The sequence below is a fragment of the Colias eurytheme genome, chromosome 8 (genome assembly GCF_061535395.1).
Source record: "Colias eurytheme isolate Ceu_HAF_F1 chromosome 8, ilColEury1 Martin Lab GWU primary, whole genome shotgun sequence".
Taxonomy (NCBI): domain Eukaryota; kingdom Metazoa; phylum Arthropoda; class Insecta; order Lepidoptera; family Pieridae; genus Colias; species Colias eurytheme.
In genome coordinates, this window is record NC_142987.1 from 4,933,002 (window position 1) to 4,956,077 (window position 23,076).

Below are 23,076 nucleotides of genomic sequence, written 5' to 3' on the forward strand. Positions count from 1 at the left end.
TTTTATTGGCGACGAGAATAAGCTGATAGAAGTAGTATGTACTATGTACCCCTTTCATACATTCATTCTCATTACATAGACACGTATACTTTAAATTAAAAATCTATTTTTAAGCTATTGCATAGCTTCTATCGCGGGCCTTAAGCGCGGGGACCGAATCCAGAAATTTAGTAACGAAATACCTCACGCTCCCCACTCCGACGGGCGTGGAGGTGTGGCTTGAAGGCATAGCATGCAATAGCTTTACCGCGGCAGTCCCCGAGTGCCACACGTCTTTTTTTATTTATTTTTTAAATATAACGTTAGTTGATAGTTTTGTCTGAACTCCCGAGCTTTTTACGACGACGACGAATTTATAGTTACCCGTATAACCTAGGTCCTAGACCATAATTGGCTCGCAACCACTAACAAATATTACCCACTGTTTAAAATTTTTTATACGGTATAATTCAAATGTTTCATAACGGTCGGAATCACTTCTTCATAACAGGAACAAAAACGTTGTTCGTTTATGAAACCAAAAGAGAAGTACATGAAAATGGACGAAACAGCCGAATTGAAAGGCTTCAGGGTAAAATAACAGAGGCTCTTAGCCGCTATTGCATATGCACTGTTTACCCATAGAGCTTTTATAGTGGAGTTAGATATGCTATGAGCGTGGAATGACGTAAAAGGCAAATGGATTAGTGGCTTTTAGCCAGCTGCCAACAGCCGCGGGGTAGATGTGGAAGTATGATGATGAATTCTAATGTGGTCGCATCCTTATTTTTTAAACGTACACGCCGTATTTCGTTCCTAATATTACATTCCTTTCTACGTTTTCATATGTTTTTTTGATGCCGAATCAAATAGGTAACTATGTGCACTTGTAAACTTTCGTTTATTAACATTTTATGGCGTTACCAATGATCCAAGTACATGTTGAAGCAATTTATAACGAAATTAATACCCGTTATATAAGCCAAGTGTGAATTACGATTAATTCATATTATAAGAGATATGAGCATCTAAACTAAAGCACAGCAGCCAAACTATAATGGAAACTGAGTCACTCTAATAACGCGAACGTAAAACAAATATAGCGAGAGATACTAGTTCTGAATGAGTTAGTTTACTCCTTTGTTCAGTCATAACAACTTAATATTAAGTATATCATACTTACAGACTACGTAAACACCATGCAAATGTAACTTTAATACATCTTATTTATGAACTGTTACTTCCAAATAGTGTAATATTTAAAAGGAACAAAACGTTGTTTTAATAGCTTTAAAATAAACTGTTCATCATAAAGTACGAGTCTAAATAAACTCATTTACAAGTAGCTCAACAGAAACTTTACGGATGCATAACAGAACTTTGCATTCAAGATAAGTCACTGTTGCAAAAGTAAATTGAAAACTAAAACGGGTTGTGCTTTGTTTCAAAATCTTCACTCCACTATTCATATAGCCGGGGAGAGAATAATCAATCTGAAGGGTTGGGTACAATTTGCTTGGCGGTTGCATGAAAGCATCGTGCCCTCCCACGCCTTTCTGAGCCCGACGTAGACAAGTTTCCTCTTGGAACAAGAAGCTAACTAGCCCGAGAATGCTGCTGTAGATAATGTTGTACGATTCGTCTTGTATTCAACCTTCACGTAGGTTCAAATAAGCAAGTTCGATTCAGACGTCGTCGAGCGAGCAGAACGTTTAGATCTGTTCCTCACAAATAAATATTTCATTTCCTTTAGGCTATATTTATTTATTATTATACGGCAGATTGTGCTGCCTTTTAAGACTATAATTTATTACACTTGAACGAGGAATATAAATAACTCAAACAAAATAAAGCCTTTATTTAAGCTTGAACAGTGAATCGTTTTAAATTTCGTTTTATAGTTGAAACTGCGATTTTTGGTTTGTTTTGAGTACCTACTAAATAATGAATTATTATTATAAGATTAAATTGTATATCCATTCCAATAGTATAACACTCTAGTTGAACTAAATATCCTTTATCAGTAATATTTTGAGGATCCTTTGTTTACTCTTACCAGTCCAAAGTCTAACCAGTCGTAATGCTATAATATTACTTATAGAAAAAAATCTTGTATTTGTAAATCAAACAGAAATGCAGGAATGGCTTCTGTAATATATAAGAACTCTATACTACAAATTCCTAATCAAAAGACATTTAATTTGTTGTAATGACTTGCTAAATATCATACTAATTACTTTCTAATTGCAGTAGCTATCGGCTCTCCTTAATGTGCTATCATTTGTGTTAAAATCTCTTTAAAGTATCATTTGCAAATGGTTGAATAAATAAGACACTTTTTATTGAATCGTGGCTTAAGTAAAGTTGCTTTTCAAAGGGCTGGCGGTAAGTCTCGTTCGCCGATAGATATTATTTCCTGCCCCTCTCGACGTAAAGACCTAGTGGCTTCGGAGTACCGTTCAACGGGAGCAAACTGAATTAGAGACGTTTTTCTCCATTTTGTACCTCCCGCTCTCTAAGGAGCGACGAAGTGTTGAATTATTGGACTTACTTTATTTTATAAAACGATTTCGCCTCGAAGAGATTTCTGTTTACTTTGCCACGAAACGCTTTTCACCATTTCGTTTCATATTCCATTGATACAAATTGATAGTTAAAACGACTTTCGTCTGATGTATTTGATCCGCTCGACGAAGTTAATTTGACTTTTTTATTTCTTGATAAATAAAGGATCGAATAATTGAAAATTTGAGGATTACTCTTCGGAAATCAGCAAGTTATTTGTTTTAATTTATTTAACGAAAATTAATTTGAAAGGCCAGCAATTTTCGTTGTTTTTCTTTGCGTGTGCAATTTTGCGGCTGTTTCCTTTTCATTAAGTCGTACTCACAATATTGCTTGCTCGTCGTAAACTTACTCGATGCCCGGCTGAGGCGCAGTTAGACATCCCTTACCCGAGTAATGAGACCTGCTCAGAAGTACGCTTAATGAAATGAAAGAACTTATACGGGGTTTCTCTGTAATGTACAGGAAATAAGCAAGTCTACTTCATTGCTTTGCAAGATTGCTTAATTTTAAGATCAACTCTACTATGGATATCTATCTTTGGAAAATCTCTCAAACTGTTAAAAATTATTACACTTCCATCTCGACACATTTTAAGTACGTATATATAAACCTAAATCTTCAAGAAAAATTGTTACATTAAATGTCTAGATTAAGACTAAGTCTAGAATCCATCCCAAAAATTTAAATCAAAAGTGTTTTAACATTTTTATGCAAACGTTAAACACAATTTAAAAATCTAATATTCAAATAACGTGTACTAAAATTTTTCACAGTGCGGCGAATACGATACAGACAATAGCTTCATCTCCGCGTAAAATTGCGGTTTACACTCCATATCTCAATTTTATTTTGCAGTTGAACACAGTTGCAATGTTTTAGAGGATTTTTATACGAAAACAGCTGAAATAATGAAGCGCGGCCGTCGAGTGAATTAAAACTAATGGAACAGTTAATTTCTCATGAGAATTACTTCCACACCGACACAGAACTTTACCCTACTGTTTTGTTGCTCATCGTTTGAGATTTTATGGTACACTCTTAAATCTGAAACGAATATAAATCATACTCTGGGTAGTTCTTGCATAAACGGTATGGTATTTTTATACGAAATACGTAAAATTATTTATAAAGAGTTTAGTAGTTCTAAATTTAAAAATTATATAAAAAATGTACTAGTTCAGAGAGCCTATTACAATATTAAGGAATATATGGACGATAAAAACCCATGGAGGGTTGTCGCGTAAAAACCACAGGACAGTTCTTTGGCATATTACGACCTATATTATGATGAAACATTAAAAAAAAATTAAAATTAAATTGTAAAACTGACATGATTAAATAGAGCAACTATGGAGTTTCTTGCCTATTCTTCTCCGTAGATACTTACTGCTTTCCAAATCGGTGGTAAATGTTAAAACTATGTAATGACGAATGAAAAGTGCTTCTAGAAGAAGTCTAATTGAATAAATAAATGTTTGAGTTTGAGTTTAACTAGCGGTCCGCTTCGGCTTCCCCCGTGGTACGCGTTTACGTTTTCTCTCCATAAGAACCATCCTCGTACTTCAAGGAATATTATAAAAAAAAAGAATTAACGAAATCGGTTCAGCCGTTCTCGAGATTTGTAAAATGAAAAATACTTTACAAACATCCCAATTAAACCAGATTAGGTTAAGATAAATTGAATTTTGAGATATTCACTTTTTTAAAGATATACGAATATCACGAAACAAAGCATAAAAACAGGACGAAATCAATGTCAATGATATTAATATGTATAAAGGATTATACTACACCTGTAAGCAAACATTATATCACTTACTCTCCGCTCCAATATTCTCCACACACTACATTTGCAACAACATACATATTACATACATTATATTAATTTCGCAATCTCATAAGGCTCCGTAGTTGGAGCACAAAATAACCCTGAAACTAAAGCAATATTCAAGGCACGTTCGTTCCAACTATGATAACTGGAGGCTGAGGAAAGGAGAACGGTAACGCAACAAAACTTATATTTTCTTTTCCTATGTTAAGAAACTAGTGCAAGGGTTGAACCGCCTTTGTTAAAATAAGACAACAACTATTTTAAACTCGGAAAAACTTGATATTATAAAAAGTTGATTAAAATTTTACATCAAAAATATAATTTTAAGTACTTACTTACGAATGTACTCTGCGTATGTTAATTTTAAATCCTAATTATTATATATGGCAAAAATCATATTTTATTTTTAGATGCCCTTTGCATTCTCTTTTTTTAAAGTGAAACTCTTAGAATAAAATTTACACAGAAACTTTTATTACATCGTCTCAAACTTTTTGGTCTGTGTAGCGCATGTCGCGTACGTGTATCGCAGCTGCCGAGAGATATACCTACTCGGCAGCCGACCGTCACGCGACATGCGCTACACAAAGCAGTTTTCGGAACCGTTCGAACAGTTTCACTTTTACCGTGGTTTCATAAAACCACACAACATTTTTTTTTTTGTAAAACATACAGGCTCAAAAATATTAGCATACGCGCCTTGAAATCATAGTTATCAATTTGGTTACCTATCAAAGGTATCTCTAAAACCTTTATAAGCCTATTACGTAATAAACTTAAATTAAATTTATTTTCTGAACTGTCAAAACGCCATGGCTTATACCAAGCTTATACCCGCATGTTTCTTTCATCAATCATAAGAATACTATTAATTTATTACTCTACACGCCATTGTTAATAAGCACTGTAGACTATAGTGTGTAGGTTTAGGATATTTAAAAATACGACGGTGAGGACTTCAAACCCAAGTCCCTAAACTACAGCTGTTATCCGTGTCATAATACCGTAATATGGAACGTAAACTTGACATGAGCGAACTGTCATCACTACAACCGTGTCAACGTCAGTCGTCAAGTGTCAACTAAACCAGAACTGAGTTTGAGGAAGAAAATAAAAACGTATTACTATTTGCGAAGGTCCTAATTGAGGTAATTTATTGACCAGAGATTCATTGTATAAAACTAATATAGTCGACCTTGCAATGTATCTATGAACAGGTTGTATTGTTAATTTGTTAGTGAACATAATATTATTAATCATTGAACAGTGTAAATATAAAATCTGAAGGATACTTTTAGGTAAGTAGAAAGCCTTGAAAAGCTTTTACTTATTTATTTTAATTGGCATTATTATTTATTATAGTCACGCATTATACAGTTTTAAATAAAGTAACACAATATCTTTATATATAAACATTTGCCACATGTTTTTGACCCGAAGCTCTTATAATACTCGTATTATGATCGCTCATATCCGTGGGAAATTCCAGGCTATACAAAGTGCTTTGAATAATAATAATTATTATTACCTAATAAGTATAAAACATTTCTTGATTTTTTTTTTTTTGCTTCATGTTATAGGCAACAGCTATAAACTGGTTTTACTTTAAATGTTTATGAGTAAACAACCCAAATAGTAATAATACTTTACCAGCTTCATGCGGTATAAGACAGAGCTTTAATATTTTTTTAAAGACTGCTAGCCCAGAGGATAAATAACACATTATACATTTGTTTCTATGTGAAATTTCACATTAAAATTTTATAAAATATAATATTTGGATTATAAGTATACAGATACTTATAATCCAAATTGAAATATTTATGTACAAGCAATATGAAAAGGTTATATTAATCTTACAGAATGATCTCAAATTGATCCATCCTGTGCTTAACAATGGAAATAACAAATTATTTAATACAAACTCTTGAATATACTAGTTTTAGATTGGCCAATTGTATTTTTATACATCTATATATATCTATGATTGTGAAGTTATTTATGGTCAATAGCCATTTGTAAGTAAAGTTACATCATTTTAACATATTTTTTTTTTTTAAATCAACGTAGATTCATACACTTAATAATCACCATTTATTATAAGAGCTATTTATGATAATTTTATTTAATATTTAAAATAATTAAATATTATATAATTTTAAATTATAACTTAATGTTTTTCTTTTCACTTATTTGATATGGTTGATTATACAAATTCCGAGCAATGTCAAAAGCTGTCAGTGGTTTAATTTTAAATCTGAGGCATAGGTAACTACCTGATATATATTGCAAGAGCATCACTTCGTATCTGTAAAACTGTAATCTTATAACCTGTTTTACATTTATTGTTTACCTGTAAATATAGATGGTCATTAAAAAAATGGTATAAAAAGTGTACATTTTTACGTAGTAATATGTATTATATAAATTTTGGGATTGGGATGCTTTTTCATTAATAAGATAATGCTTTAAAGTGTTATCAATGACATTGAAATACTCAAGGCTAATAATATCTTAGTACATTTACGTTGTGAATTTCCTTACTCTGTGCTTTTTTCGCACATATCATTTTCGCTCTTAAATTTCACAAGTGTTTACTGTTGTCATCAATTTAAGTGCTACTATATAATTTAAATTAAATTTCAATATATTATCTGCAAACGTAAACAAAGAAATAAGTTATTTACGTAAAATATTATACTGTTCTACATTTGATGTATGATCTCATGTACAAAATACCGCGCCTTATCTATTAAACTCGTTCAGAAATTAAACAACTTTACTTAATTTCATTGTATTATTAGATAAATACGTGAGTGGTCACATCATAATAGTACAGTGTTATTACGATGTGTAGGTAAGAAATACAAGTGAATAGGTGAATCAAGAAATATTTATATAAAAAATACTAAGACCCTTTGTAACCCTTCCAGTGAATTCGAGTAAAGGTAAGTAAAAACGTGAGTAACCGATGAACATAAATCAAAATAAAACTAGTGAAGTGCAGTATGTGGTAATTTATTTGGCAGAAGTTCTATTCCAAGCGAAATTTTTATCTAACACCGTTTCGTGAGCATGAAGTGTGAACGTTGAAGATTTCCGTCGATATAAATCCTAGTAACGCGACGCCGTTGCTTTACGTAGCGCTCTCGCGAGAATTTGTGAGGTGTACATGGACTAAGATGCATCGCGTCTGGAATTCGAATAAAGGAGATCTCATGAACATGAATCCCACCGTGTTCCTGTGTAACCTTATAACTCTATGTCGTAATGCACAGTTCGGAATATTTAAATGTAAAATCGAACGTGTAAACGGCCGAAAAATACACAAAGGTTCGTCAAGAGGTATGGCATGTGAAACGCGGAGTTGACAGGCAGGCCGTTAACGTTACGGACTCGAGTGATATATGAGCTGCGAAGTGGCTTGGTTCCGCATCCGAACTATGCCTGCAAAAAGATAAAACGATTCCGAAATACGATTCACAAGTGGGGCGGCGGAAATGAAAGTTAGCGAGTGTGACTTTTTATTGCGTCTTCTCTGCGATCTAAGAGTAATTTTTTATCCCACGCCCTGTGTCTACCGTATATGGTCCATTTAACATTTCGGAAATACCACGTCTGAAGGAAAAACAAACTACAACAGTACAAGATAAGATTCAATAATAAAACAATCAAAGGGAAGGAAGGAAAATAAAATATTTTATTTCTATTAAGTATATCCAGTTTTATGGTTCAAATTCTCTTTTTAAAATGGCTTCTATTTGTTACGTTTCAACCAGAAAAATAACCATAATTTGTCTTGCTCCATGTCACGATATAAATGACAACGCAGCATCTCGTGGGTTAACTTGCCAAGACTTTTCCGCAAAATGGTTTAATAAAATTGCACGTTCCCAATTACGAAATTGTTAAAAGTTCCTTAATGTTATATGCTTGCTATTTACATGCTTAATACGCATTAAATATGTCCAAAGCATATGCGGTATAGTATATCATCGAAACTAATTTAACTAATTTCGAATATTATAGCATTTTAAATTGAATATCTTTAAAACCATTAAATGTATCCTTTAAAATGTATGAATACGCATAATGTAATATTTATTTGCCATACCAACAAATATTGGCGTGCAAATAATGGCCTTATGTACTTCACAAATTAAGGGCACCTATTCAGTGTAAAGCTGTGACTGACCTTTTACCTTCGACATTTGACCGCACCCAACCACAACCCCTATCACGAACAACTTGTAAGTTAATTTACTTATCGATTCGGTTGGCCACTGGCCTTAGTAAGTTTTTTACTTTAGTTGATAATAGATTGGTACCGTTGTCCCTTAGACACATACAACCCAAACGAATAGATTAAATTCTTCGAATTGGATCACGGGCGGCCGAGTGGTCAGTTCGAATCCCGACTCGTGATCGAAAATTTCCTATTCTTTTAAAAATTTATAATAGATACCTATCAAAAACTGATTATATAACTTATATTTACGACGTGAAAGCATCCAGACCCCAGAGCCAATAATGCCACGAATTGCAGAACTCCAGATTAGCACAACACAAAGTCCCATCATAGTTTTCAATAAAGAGTAACAACTTTTGCTATAATCCGGCAAACGTTTACTCACCTCACTGCTGCAGTCAGTAACGAGGTTATACGATACACTTTCGGGTGAAATTGCTGAAGGGAATGTAGCTGGGTGTCATAAAGTTGCGAAGCTGCCGCGGAGACGTGTGCAGCGTTGAAATACATGTGTCGACGGGTTTATGGCAACACACTTTCAACTTTGTTTCGTCTTGCCGCATTGATACTCTGCACATGCTTCGTCAAGCCAATAGCATATTGTGTTAGTTTTTTTTATATCTTTAAGTAGTAAATACAGATCTATGTAGTATGTTAGTAAATACATACATGTTTTGTTTCCAGAAATGTAGTGCGTAGATACTTACGAAATCTTTAGCTCTAATCGCTACGACATTTGAAAAAGGTCAAATGTAATGGAGATTATATCAAATTGGTTGATAATACATAGCCCTTCATAAAACGCAGTTCTAATTAATCAGAGCTATAAATATAAATATATTCATTCTAACATAAATCGCTTGATTGAGCTTATTGAAAATAATGGAAAATTGAATTGCAAAAGTATCTATTGCTTACGGAACTTTAGGGAGCACCTAAAATTATAAATTATAAAATGATGACTTAGTTACAATATTTTTATATGAAGCATTAACATTATAATATGTCGCATGTAATATTAACCGAAATGTAACGACTGAACACTAGTAAAATGTATGTGGTTAACGAGCAATTTCTTTCCAGATTAACTATGGACTGGAGGACGGTTTTAATGACGCTGGCGTTACTGTACCATGTTGATGGCTTCTCAAGTAAGTTGCATTTACTGCAAATTTGTAACTCTGCGGAGTCGTTAAAATATACCCCTGTTATGTTCTTAATTTAAAAATGTTGAGTTATATTTCGTCATAATACGATTAACACGACTAGAACGACCGTCTGCGCAAAAATTTGATGGTTACGTCATCGGAAGCTTTAAGCAGATTATATTACAGTAGCTGCTCCGCGCGGTTTCACCCCCGTGGCTCCACTCCTGTTGGCCATACCGTGACGATATAAAGCCTAGCCTTCCTCGATAAATGAGCTATCTAACACCGAAAGAATTTTTTAAATCGGACCAGTAGTTCCCGAGATTAGCGCGTTCAAACAAACAAATAAACAAACTCTTCAGCTTTATAATATTAGTATAGATATTAACTTCCCTATTTTCAATACACGCTTTTATGTTTCAAATATGTATGGACTACTTACTATATTTTATTAAGATATTAGATAAGTAATAAGGATGACATGTTTGATGTTACATCCGCCCATGGGTGGATGTTTCATGTTTCAGGTAAGGTTTTGTAAAAAGTAAGAAACAACGGTTCATTATTTCTCGATTTCGTGGAATATCCGTAGAATTTAATGTTTACATTAATTATTGTTATAAATTTAGTATATTCTACGAACATTTTATGTAAAAAATAATAGGTCTATGATAGACATTTTTTAAAAGTACCGAAACATTAAACCTTTGTAAATAATGTAATGTCACCATTTTCAATCTTCATTAGATATACTTAATTTTCTTTTCACTTTAAAAAATAATCATTAGCTATTGTTTTGCTTTATCAATAGGTTCTAGGAATTTATAATTTCCTGTTATTACCTACGTTTGCTGTAGGTACATATATACTACATAATCATTATACACATGGTATAAGGTTGGGTTCGTACTGCTCTCGCGTGACCTCTGCCGCGACCTTCGTGTTTATATCAAACGACTTTGCACTATAAACAACAGTCTAGTTAAAGTTTTAAACGGGAAGTATCTATAAGAATCCTTCAGAGACGTGCTCTTGGCACATGCTCGTGAGATATTATACTCAGCTCGAATCCATTAAGTAATGCACACATAAACCTAGCTCCTTGAAAGTGTAACAAAACAATGAGTTATGATCCGACCTTATGATATTTTTTATATCTTTTTATGGCCTCTAAAGAAGCACTTGCCGAGTCGCAAATTATATTCCATACCTACGATTCCTCATCCTTGCACTTTGCTTAAAACGTTTTCGTGGTACAGTGTTTGCTTTTTTATGTGGTTATGGGAACGAATTTTATTATTACTGCGAGTGATATTACGTTATCGTAAACTCGTATTATATTCCAAATGGATTACTAAGAAATATATTTGTCATTGGAATCGTCTAGCTTGTGTTTGATGACGAAGTTATACCGTTGATCGCATTCTTTAAGGCTGCAGTCTAGCAAAATTGCGTTTTCAACAAGTTATTTGACAATTTTTTCCCGGCTAATGAAATGATAAACTGAATTTTTTTTTCTTGTTTATCAATTAGTGTTATATACGCAATGCGCGTGAATTTTTTCACATTTATAAAGTTACTTTATGTTACCTTAATCAGGCCTTCAAGATAAGTCTCTTTCCCCCAAAATCATTTCGAGCTAAGTTTGTGCACTCACTACGTTGCAACCGATTACAATTTACATAATCTGATCAGCGCATTATTATCCTTATATAGTCGTTATTAAAAACTGCTGAATACAATTGCCGAAAAACTTATGATTTTCTTAATTAGAGCGTTATAAATTCATTAAATTTCCCATTTTTTGCCTTACAAAATCGATTGATAAATACTGCTAAAAGTTATTTTTTCCATTAATTTATTCGAGTTGGTTGAAGACCAATGAGTATTAATCCTTTAAAAAAAATTTTTTTTGAATTTTGATAATTCTTTAAATATTAAAAAAATATTTAAAATAATAAGGAAAAATCCTAGCGAATTTCTTTAGTCGCGCTCCTTGGGCCGGAGCGTTCTGACGTGTGCTCTACGCTCGATTTTCCTTCATACCGAAGTGAAAGTTGCTCTACTTCATTAAATTTAATATTTTTGTTAATTGATTATTTTTATCTTAGTTTTGTGCAAATATTCGTATTTTTAAACATTTGATTTCGATATGGAAAATAAACGAAAAAAATACGCGTGTAACTACTAGAAAAAAAATTATCTTCGAACATAAAGTTAATGAAACCAAATAGATTGCAAAGGTGATTGGCAACAATTTCTTTATTTTACGGGGTGTCAGTAAAGGGATGTATATATATTTCTTTAAAACTAAAGTAAGCTCATAAATTTTCTTATAATATAATTTTTTTGAAGTTCCAAAAATGTTTATTTTTCGTTTGAGAAATACGAAATATAATATAAACTTGTATTGAGAACTTGAACTTCCCAAGTTCATCCGGGGAAATCCCCATACGGGGAAAATGATTTGTTTACTCCAAAATTGATCCGAGGTGTTTTAATTTTTTCTTCTATTCATTTTCAACGTAGCGGCATGTTGTTTGATTATTAATTTTGTAACTTAAATACAGGATGTTGGTTTTATATTCTGATCTTACAGACGCGCTGACAAATTTAGTCCACCATTTCTAGTTCAGTCTAACTTAATCTAAACGAATGGATTATCTTCACATCATCAAAATTCAGTGGGGTTGAGAACTAAACAAACAGAAGTAACAGAGACGCGAAGAATAAAAAAAGAGGACGAAAACGATAATTCGTTGATGCTTTCCCTTTTCGACGTATTGTTAGGGTACATCACCAATCTGCAAAAAACAAAATAGATTCCCAATTGCTGATTAAAAATGAAAAACAAATAATCGACAACAGTGGTGAAAATTTGCTGATCACAATGAAACATCCTTCAGTGGTAGCAGATTTACTCATTTAAAATGTATCGGTGAACAGCGTAAAGGAGAGGAGGACAGGAAAACATTATGAATGTGGATGGTGGATTGTATACAGGGTGTAAATGTAATCGATAAGTATGTGCAGGCGATTATGACGTTATTATTTATTTATTTATTTTATACTTTATTGCACACACATCAGAAAGTACAAATACAGAAAGAACATAAAATAGAGAAAGACATGTACAAACGGCGGCCTTATCGCTAGGTAGCGATCTCTTCCAGGCTACCGTATGTATATGCGTAAGGAGAGATTTTGATTGAGGTGGGTGAGCAAAAAATAAGGCGTAAATGAACAAAATAAAATTAATATATCATATACAATGAATAAATATAATAATATATGTGGGAAACGGAACGGTGACGGATGAAAGAGAGGTATGAGGTGTGCGAGAGGGAAGGAAGGCTTATGGCGGCGGATGGAAGACGAAGTGCGTGTGCGGAATATAGTTGAATTATTTAAATTATTAAAAGACGTATTTACAAGCAAACAACCATTTATTTATTTCAATCCCACAATTTTGGAAGCTCGTCCGGGATTGAAATTGTTGAAGAAGACATATATTCCGCAAAAAGACGAACTACGATTGTACCGGCCACGTGCTCACGCGCCATTGTAAGAAGACGACACGACGCGGTGTGTTTTGCACTATTTTACAACGTATACACGGCAAGAAGACGACGACGACGACGACGACGATACATTGTTTGCTTTAAGAAGTAATTATAACGATGACGGAAGTAAAAACGACGGGTGCTGAACAAACCACGATGTCCGCGCTTTTCCTCGACGGCATAACCAAATTCAGCGGGGACGATAAGTCGGTGTCATCAACCAAATGGGCACAGGATTTAGAAGACAATAGCGAGATTTTCAACTGGACGCCGCAACAAAAATTAATATTTGCCCGACGATCACTAGTAGGTACGGCGGAATTATGGTTGAAGAGCGAAAAAACATTTAAAAGTTACGATGAACTCAAGACGGCGCTTCAAAAGGAATTCCCTGACACCGCCAACACCAAAGAAATGCACGAAGTTATGTCGTCGCGTAAGAAACAAAAGAATGAATCATACTATGAATACATGTTAATTATGAAGGAGTTGGGTCGCAGAGCTAAATTCCCGGATTACGTTTCAGTTCAATATATCATCGACGGTATTAGCGATCATGAACCTAATAAATCGATATTGTATGGCGCCAACTCTTACGCTACGTTAAAAGAAAAATTATCATTATACGAAAAGATGAAAGCAAAGATGAAGAATAATGTACAAGAATTTAAAGATAATGTCAACCGACGTGTAAGTAGACCTCAATCATCCCGAAGGTGTTACAATTGTGGCGATTTGAATCATGTTGCAAGTATGTGTCGCAGTGGCATTAAATGTTTTCGCTGTAATAAGTTTGGTCATAAGGGAAATCAATGTACCGAAGTATACGAGAAAACAAACACGAAGGTAAATCAGCATTCGAGAGGTTCCAGTGGATACTCAGCAGGTGGCGCTGTTAGTCAAGCGACGTCATCAGCGAATCGAACTGCCAATGTCAATGTTACGAGATCAAGTGACAGCCGTGACAGCCATGACAGCCAAACGTCAAACGAGTACAAAATTGTAAACAAACAAGAAGTTCCTACCACAAAGCCCATGATTATGGTAAAAATTAAAGATTTGAATGTGAATGCACTGATCGACTCCGGCAGCGACGTAAACTTAATGACATACGACTGTTTTACGGCGCTTCAAACAAAGAAATACGACGAAAACTTAAGCTTGACGGGACTCGGAAGAATGAAGTTTAATTCGCTGGGAAAAGTGTTCGTAAACATCACCATCGACGGCAGATACTTTCAAAACGTGTTATTCCACATAGTGAACAAAGACGTTATACCATTTCCTATGATTTTAGGCCAAGAATTATTAAACAAAATAACCATGATAATGAGTGGGTGCAAGGTAAAGTTTATGTCTAAAAGTGAAGAATGGTTGTCCAATTTGTGTTGTTTTTCAGATTCCCCTGTGGACGTCAGTCATATTCCCGATCATTTATTAAGAAGTAAGATTTTGCAGTGTGTTGAAAGTTATAATCCAGTTAAAATTAAAGAAGCACCTATTCAATTGAAGATAGTTTTAAAAGACGATGTGCCTGTTGCACAAAGAGCACGACGATTGTCCTTAACTGAGCAAAAAATAGTAGAAAATCAGGTAAAAGAGTGGTTAGACGATGGCATCATACGGGTGAGTTTTTCAGAATATTCTAGTCCAGTTGTTTTAGTTAAAAAGAAAGATGGTTCAGTTAGAGTATGCATAGACTATAGACTTTTGAATAAAAAGATAGTAAAAGATGAATTCCCATTGCCAGTAATTGATGATATGATCGATAAGCTGTGTGAAGCCAGGATATTCAGTGTCCTTGATTTAAAAAATGGATTTTTCCATTTGAGAGTTTCCGAAGAGTCAGTCGCATATACATCATTTGTGACACATAACGGCCAATATGAGTTTCTCCGAGCTCCTTTTGGTTTATCGATATGTCCTAAATATTTCATGAGATTTGTGAGTATTATCTTCAGGGATCTGATTTCACAAGGAATTATGATTATTTTTATAGACGATATCTTAATTACCGCAGCTAATCAGGAGCAGGCAGTGGAACGACTTCAACTTGTGTTGAAAGTGGCTTCAGAATATGGTTTACAGATTAATTGGAAGAAGGCTAACTTAATCAAGAGAGAAATTGAGTATTTGGGCCATATGGTGAAAGACGGGGAAGTACGACCTAGCCCAGAGAAAACAGAAGCTGTTCGTAAGTACCCTGAACCCAGAGATTTAAAACAGTTACATAGTTTCATTGGATTAACTTCTTATTTTAGAAAGTATATCGAAAACTATGCGCTCATTGCAAAGCCGCTTACAGATTTATTAAGAAAAGATAAAGAATTTACATTTTACGATGAACAGAGAGTAGCATTTCAAACTTTGAAGGAAAAATTGGCAGATGCCCCTGTGTTAAAGATTTTCAATCCTAGCTTAAAGACGGAGTTGCATACAGATGCTTCAAGTGTGGCGTACTCGGCTATACTTATGCAACATCACCCAGATACAGGACTTCATCCAGTTCACTACATGAGTCGCAAGACAAATGATATTCAGAGCAGACATTCTAGCTATGAATTGGAAGCAACTGCAGTCATTGAAGGTATAAAAAAGTTTCATCAGTATTTACATGGAATTCACTTTAAGATAGTCACTGATTGTAAAGCATTTGAGCAAACATTAAAGAAAAAAGATTTGTCAGCTAAAGTAGCCAGGTGGGTATTGTTTCTTACAGATTATAGTTTTGAAGTTGAACATCGAAGTGGCTCTAAGATGAATCATGTTGATGCTTTAAGTCGCTATCCTTTTGTTGGAGTTATATCATTACATGACCAAGTGAAGCTAGCACAAGATCAAGATGAAGGGCTCAAAGCTATAAAAGAAATTTTGAAGAATAATAATAATTACAAGGATTTTTGGATTGAGAATGATATTTTATTTAAAGGCGAGAAGAAATTACTTGTTATACCTAAGAATATGGAAAAAGAAGTGTTGAAGAGAGTACACAGTAATGGACATTTCTCCAAGAAGAAGATGAAACAGTTAATTGAACAAGATTATTACATAAAGGAAGTAGACAGAAAGATAGAAGATTTTATAGTGACATGTATCCCATGTTTGTTAGCTACTAAGAAAGAGGGAAAGCAAGAAGGGTTTCTCAACCCCATAGAAAAAGGAATCATGCCATTAGATACACTACACCTAGATCACGTTGGACCTTTGACTCAAACTACGAAGCAGTACAATCATATACTCACCATAGTAGATGCATTTACAAAATTTGTATGGTTGTTCCCCACAAAGAGTACATCAAGCAGAGAGACTTTGAATAAGTTAGAAATCCATCAGCAGACTTTTGGTAATCCACGACGAATAATAACAGACAGAGGTACAGCTTTTACTAGTCACGAGTTTACAGAGTATTGCAAGGAGGAAGACATAGAACATGTGAAGATTACAACCGGCGTTCCTAGAGGCAACGGTCAAGTTGAAAGGATTCACAAGATAATAATACCTCTACTTACAAAGTTGTGTATGGAAAATTCTGGTCTTTGGTACAGACATGTCAGTAGAGTTCAAAGAGCGATTAATAGTACATATCAACGGAGTATTAATTGCACTCCTTTTGATCTTTTGATAGGAACAAGAATGCGAGTGAAAGAGGATATTAAAATTCAAGAATTATTACAGGAAGAATACATACAATCATTTAATGAAGATAGAGATGAATTGAGAAAAAAGGCTAAGGAACAAATATTTAAAGTTCAAGAAGAGAATTCTAAATATTTTAATAAGAATAGGAAAATCAGCTCACGGTATACAGTTGGAGATTTAGTGGCAATAAAGCGAACCCAATTTGGTTCAGGTCTCAAGTTGAAACCTAAATATCTAGGACCCTACAAGGTGGTTAAGGTAAAGAGAAATGATCGTTATGATTTGGAAAAGGTTGATAGTACTACTGAAGGGTCTATAAGTACATCCAGCTCAGCTGACAATATGAAGCGTTGGCCTTTATCTAATGAAGAATAGCTCAATGGGTAAGTGTTGTTTGGTGAAGGATGGTAGATGATGAATGATTATGTTATAACTTTACTTGTGTCTTACTTGCCCATTATCATGGATTTATTTTTCTAATGTGTTGATTATATTAAGACGGTTAAACTTGTATTTGTGTGTTACTATTTACCATTTAGTACTTATGATTGTCATTGTTAAATTTGTGTTAAGTACTGTTCAGAATTTATTATTTTCACGGTTAACCTATTGTTACTATTGAGTACTTGTTGTTGTAGCTAAAATATAAAACTGTAAGATTAGTTTCATAAATAGAATAAAGCTGTAAGTTTTGTTTTCTAAGTAGATGTTTATTTGAAGTGCAGTATTTAATAAGAAATACCTATTTTTGTTTATGGTTATTAAATATTAAGGTTATTTAGCAGTGTGTAATGTGTATTAACTTAAGATTTCAGATTGTAAAATGTGTTAAGAAATGTGTTATGACAGATGATGTATTGTTTTGAATGAAGAAATATAATGAGCGAGGATGAATGTCTGAGGATAAACTTTTGTTTTGGTAAACTCAAAGAATAAAATTAACTTTTTCTTTTGTTTTGATGTTTCTAACATGATGTTTAATTGAAACCTAGCTATGTAATAGATACTTACTTTAAGATGTTTTAAGATGTGTAATAGTTTTAAGATTTAAGTTTGTTAAGTGTGATTGGAAAAGTATGGTGTGTGACTGATGACGTATTATTTTGAATGAGGAAACATAATGAATGAGGATGGATGTCTGAGGACAGACATTGTTGCAGGACGGCCGAATGTGGGAAACGGAACGGTGACGGATGAAAGAGAGGTATGAGGTGTGCGAGAGGGAAGGAAGGCTTATGGCGGCGGATGGAAGACGAAGTGCGTGTGCGGAATATAGTTGAATTATTTAAATTATTAAAAGACGTATTTACAAGCAAACAACCATTTATTTATTTCAATCCCACATATATAACAAAATAAGGATAGGAAAGAAGATACGATAACAATAAAGAAGAGTTATTATTGCAGGTATCAAAAAACTTAAAACTGATATCGAAATTACTTTACCTAATGAGCAAAATGACAATAATAACTTTTTAAAAGTATAACGAGAAATATCTAAAAAATTTACTTTATACACTCCCATATCAAAAAGGGAAAATGGGACTAGTAGAAGTTAAATGTCTAATTCCGGCAAAAGACATGAATGCGGAAGATGCGGTTAAAAAAAATTTAATATTTGAAATACAATGCAAAAAATAACACTTTTGTCATAGATAAGAATCATGACTATTTTTTCCAAATTCAGGGACAACTAAACGTTGCAGAAGCAGAAGTCTGCTTATTTGCTGTTTGGACTGGAGTCATTCGTTAAAAATAGAATATATAAAATAGAATATATAAAAAAGTATGTAACGTAAAAGTATGCAAAATAAAATGATGGACCATTATTGGATTTTACATAAATTGCCTACTGTCAGAATTGATTGATTCGAGACTTCAGCATTCGATGCCCATCAAGGACCCATCCTATATCATTCAAGCGATTGAAAAAAAAGAGATAAATCCAGTGCAACCGATAAAGCATCAGAATGCTAGCAAAAGATTTATTAGGTTTATCAATATAAATCTATATATGTATTATACATAATACATAATATAATAAATCTGTAGAAGACGCGAAGACTGACATCCGCGCGGACGGAGTCGCGGGCGGAAGCTAGTCAGAAATAAATATCTTTTGTTTTCATTTGCGTATTTTTCTATTTTATAATTTTTTAACACAAACATTACATTTTTTTTATTAAATACAAAATTTGTTTATCCGTTTTATTAGTTAAACTGAACAACTTTCACTAAGAAACTTAGGTCGAAAAAAATGTATAGAGTTATGCATTTTGTATGGAAAGCTTATTTTTTTTATATTTCGTCCAAATTTCTTTGTAAAAGTTGATCAGTTATATAATCATGAAGTTGAAGATATCAATAGAAAGTATTCGCAAATTTTGTGTACTGATAAAAAAAAATCACCCGGTGTAATTTTCACGAAAATTGTTTCAAATTGTCATTTTTGGTACTTATTACGAATATTAAATTATACGAATGATTTAATTTTTAAAAATTAAGTGGAGCAACTTTCCCTTAGTACATTTGTATTATTTACATATAGGATGACAGGATGCATTTGTTTGCACTACTAGACCAAGCCCTTAAAACGTCATTATGATTGCCTTATACTGTTGCATGAATCATAATAATATTACATAATATATTCTTCCTTATATTATAACTAGCGGTCCTCCCCGGCTTCGCCCGTGGTACCTACATGTTTAAACTATCCTATCTCTCAAGTTGGATCGAACTGCACATGGTGTGCGAATTTTATTATAATCGGTTAAGTGGTTTAGGAGTCCATTGAGGACAAACATTGTGACACGAGATTTATATATATATGTATTAAGATTTCCTCTGAAGTCTGAGTTTAAAATACCTTTCATTCATGCAGAATAAAATATATTCGAAAAATACGACATTTTTATACTTTTCTGCCGAATAACATGAATTTAGAATGCATGATAAAAACAAAAGAGCGAAAGTTATTTGTGAATATGTTAAAACTATTCGTATGAAGGGCACGTGAAAAACAATTCCACGGCAAAAGTTTTCTAGTTCGCTTGGCGTATATTACGTGTGATATTGACTCTCGAACATGACGCTACGGTGAACCCAATCTAAGTATATAATCTTGTATATGCAAATGACCTTTTCCCTTTACAACCGAATTCCTTACCCAGTCATACGCCTTACGGGTTATAAAAAGGGCAAATTTTTCTCGAGAGCACATATAAAATATATTCATGTGGGTCAATGTATTTTTATTCAAACTTGTTGTCACGAAATAATATGTTTATAGGGTAGGTATCTTAAAATTGCATATTTTTTTACAAATGCAAAAATTTGCATTTACCATCTTCTACCTGCTATCAACGCGAACCTGATTTACACTTGAAGTTATTACAGTTTGATATACTTTTATGAATTATATATTATTAATATATAATTTATTTAGTCTCGACCCACGTGTTAAATCTTCAAATTAAATCAATTAATCACGTTTCAAATAAAAAAAATTAAATCTTTTTCCAGAATATGGTAGAACATGCAGAGACATCGGATGTCTCAACAGCGAAGTTTGCGTGTTAGCTGAAGACCCGTGCTCTTTCGGACACTCCTCAAACTGCGGAACATATCCTACATGCAAGAAAAAGTCTCAAGTCGAGGGTAAATCATTTTTCGCTTCATATATCCACATTGACTTTATTTTTTGTTTTTTAGATATACTCTGTCCATTATATTATTTGCTTTTTGACAGCTTCACGCCTATGAAGAATTGTATTGTCTATGTTAAAATGTCATACAAATAATTATTGTACTTCATGGACCGGCCCCGCCCACTTAGTGATGTCTACACAGAATTATTCAATGATAGGTCGATAGATTATAATAATCGATAGAAATACTCTGTAAAATATATCCGATACAGAAAAACTCTTCTATTATTTTTTGTAATAATTGTGATGTAAACATAAATACATACAACCAAATTGTAAGATAGAAACCAATAAATAATAAAATATTAGTTTAGTTTAGTTTTACATAAAATTCATAGATACGTGGACTTATTATTACATATCTTATTAGTAACGTTTACGTTGTAATTATTATTTACATACCTGATTCGATTCATGATAATATTTTGAATTTATAATCGGAATGGTATTACAATCGATAATCTTTTGGACATCACTTCTGGTATCACCCGTCGAGCTGTCAAAAGGCAATTCTTATAGTGGACAGACTATAACTATTGAAACTTCTTCACCAGGAACTCATTCGGAACCGGCGCAACCCAAGCCTAAACCGCCACCAACACCGACAAGAGACTTTGACTCAGCGCCGAACTACCCAGCGCCCGCACCGCCTCCATCTAACAACGGGCACGGTGGTAACTCACCATACGGTGGGAACTCGCCTTACGGCGGTAGCTCACCATACGGCGGTAGCTCTTCGAACGGTGGTGGCTCACCGTACGGCGGTAGCTCTTCGAACGGTGGTGGCTCACCTTACGGCGGTGGCTCACCGTTCGGCGGTAGCTCATCGAACGGTGGTGGCTCACCGTACGGTGGCAACTCACCATATGGTGGCGGTTCATCTGGTGGAGGCGGCTCGCCATACGGTGGTCACAATAACCCAAGCTCCCACTTTGGCGGAGGTTCTTCATACGGGGATCGATCCCCATACGGTGGTAGCTCTCCATACGGCGGCTCTTCGAATACCGGAGGCAATTCCCCATACGGCGGGTCCAGCAGTGGCTCCCTTGGCGGTTTCGGATCGAATGGCAAAAGTCCCATTGATAGCATATTCAACACAATCAACAAGTTCGCAAACGGACAAGGCGGAGCAGGTGGTACCGGAGGTCAAGGTTCCATAGGAAACATCTTGGGAAATATTCTAGGTAATTTTTCTAAAAACGGAGGACTGAGCAGCGTTTTCAACACGAGACCCATTATGGAAAATCCGAACTACTCATCGTATAGTTCAAATTCGAGGAGTTCTAATGCCCAAACTTATCCATCAGGAAACCAGCCCGGTTATCAGGCGCCCAACCAAAATAGGAATTACGGACAAAACTATGCCCACCGCAGTGGAGCCACAACAAACAAACCAGTGTCTTATGGCTGGAACATCGGGTAAATTTTGAATTCGTTATACACGTTATAATCTTAGTGGTGTGGCTTCACTTGGTGTAATTTTATTTAATGCGAAGCATGTACTCTGCTTGATCTTTAATTTGTGCAAATAATGAACTAAGCTATCGCTGTATAATCTTTCCACAATATTATTCCTTGTACACGCTTTTCAAATATTATTAACACAATTTTACTTGATCCTTCCTTAAAATATATTTTGTGAATATTTCTCGGTACCAAAAATGTGAAGTTTTTCTAGCAAAATATGTAATAACTAATCTTATCTTTATTTGCTTTTTTTAATCCAGTGACATAATATTGTAAATCTTCGGTTATTTATTAACCTGTTCTGACACAAGATAAATAACCAACTCCAACAAGTATGCCTCATACCGCTATCGGTATCAGCTTCTATAAGCTGGTAGGATTATAGTGAATTATAATTTAAGCTTTATATTTTAATTTAGTCGCAAGCATTTTATATTGATAGTGTAAGGAAAATGTAAATACACATCAATTATTATAGAGCACTGTAGTATTGTTTAGTTGCTATATAATTAATACTCATTTTGTGAAATATTATTATTAACGTAGGTACTCAATAGTAAGCTCAATAGTGATGAGATCTTATTATTTTATTCCTAATTATATTTCAGTGTGGCAATGACGTTGACGTACCTGGTACACCTTTACATCAAGAATGTGATATAAAATAATGTATAATTAATTATATTATTGATAAAAACTCCACTAATTATGTATGAATAAGGTGCTTTAACTCCACTAATTATTATTGTTGTTTGAAATATTTTTTTATAAATCATAATATAGTATGTATGTTATAATGTCGTTTTATTTTAATCCGGTGTTTATCTTCGGTGTGTTTGTGTATGATAGAAACTTAATAGAAATGAAGAATTCTGTGTTTATATGATAAGAGAAACTAAACATTCCGTAAAAATGTTTATAT

General features: G+C 33.8%; 1 protein-coding gene across 3 annotated transcripts; it reads left to right on the forward strand.

Moving 5' to 3' along the window:
• The first annotated feature begins 5,446 nt into the window (after positions 1 to 5,446).
• Positions 5,447 to 22,951, forward strand: Mnr (Membrane-bound Notch regulator). Of its 3 annotated transcripts, XM_090104580.1 has the most exons (6): positions 5,538 to 5,676; positions 9,711 to 9,778; positions 20,503 to 20,637; positions 21,242 to 21,871; positions 21,995 to 22,106; positions 22,763 to 22,951. In XM_090104580.1, the coding sequence occupies exons 2-6, from the start codon at positions 9,718 to 9,720 to the stop codon at positions 22,815 to 22,817; spliced, it is 993 nt and encodes a 330-aa protein (XP_089960706.1). In that variant the 5' UTR covers positions 5,538 to 5,676; positions 9,711 to 9,717; the 3' UTR covers positions 22,818 to 22,951. The 3 variants fall into 3 exon arrangements, with proteins under 3 accessions (XP_089960705.1, XP_089960706.1, XP_089960704.1); XM_090104579.1 differs by lacking the exon at positions 5,538 to 5,676 and adding an exon at positions 5,447 to 5,526 and having other exon boundaries at positions 21,242 to 22,106; XM_090104578.1 differs by having other exon boundaries at positions 21,242 to 22,106.
• The last annotated feature ends 125 nt before the right edge of the window (positions 22,952 to 23,076 follow it).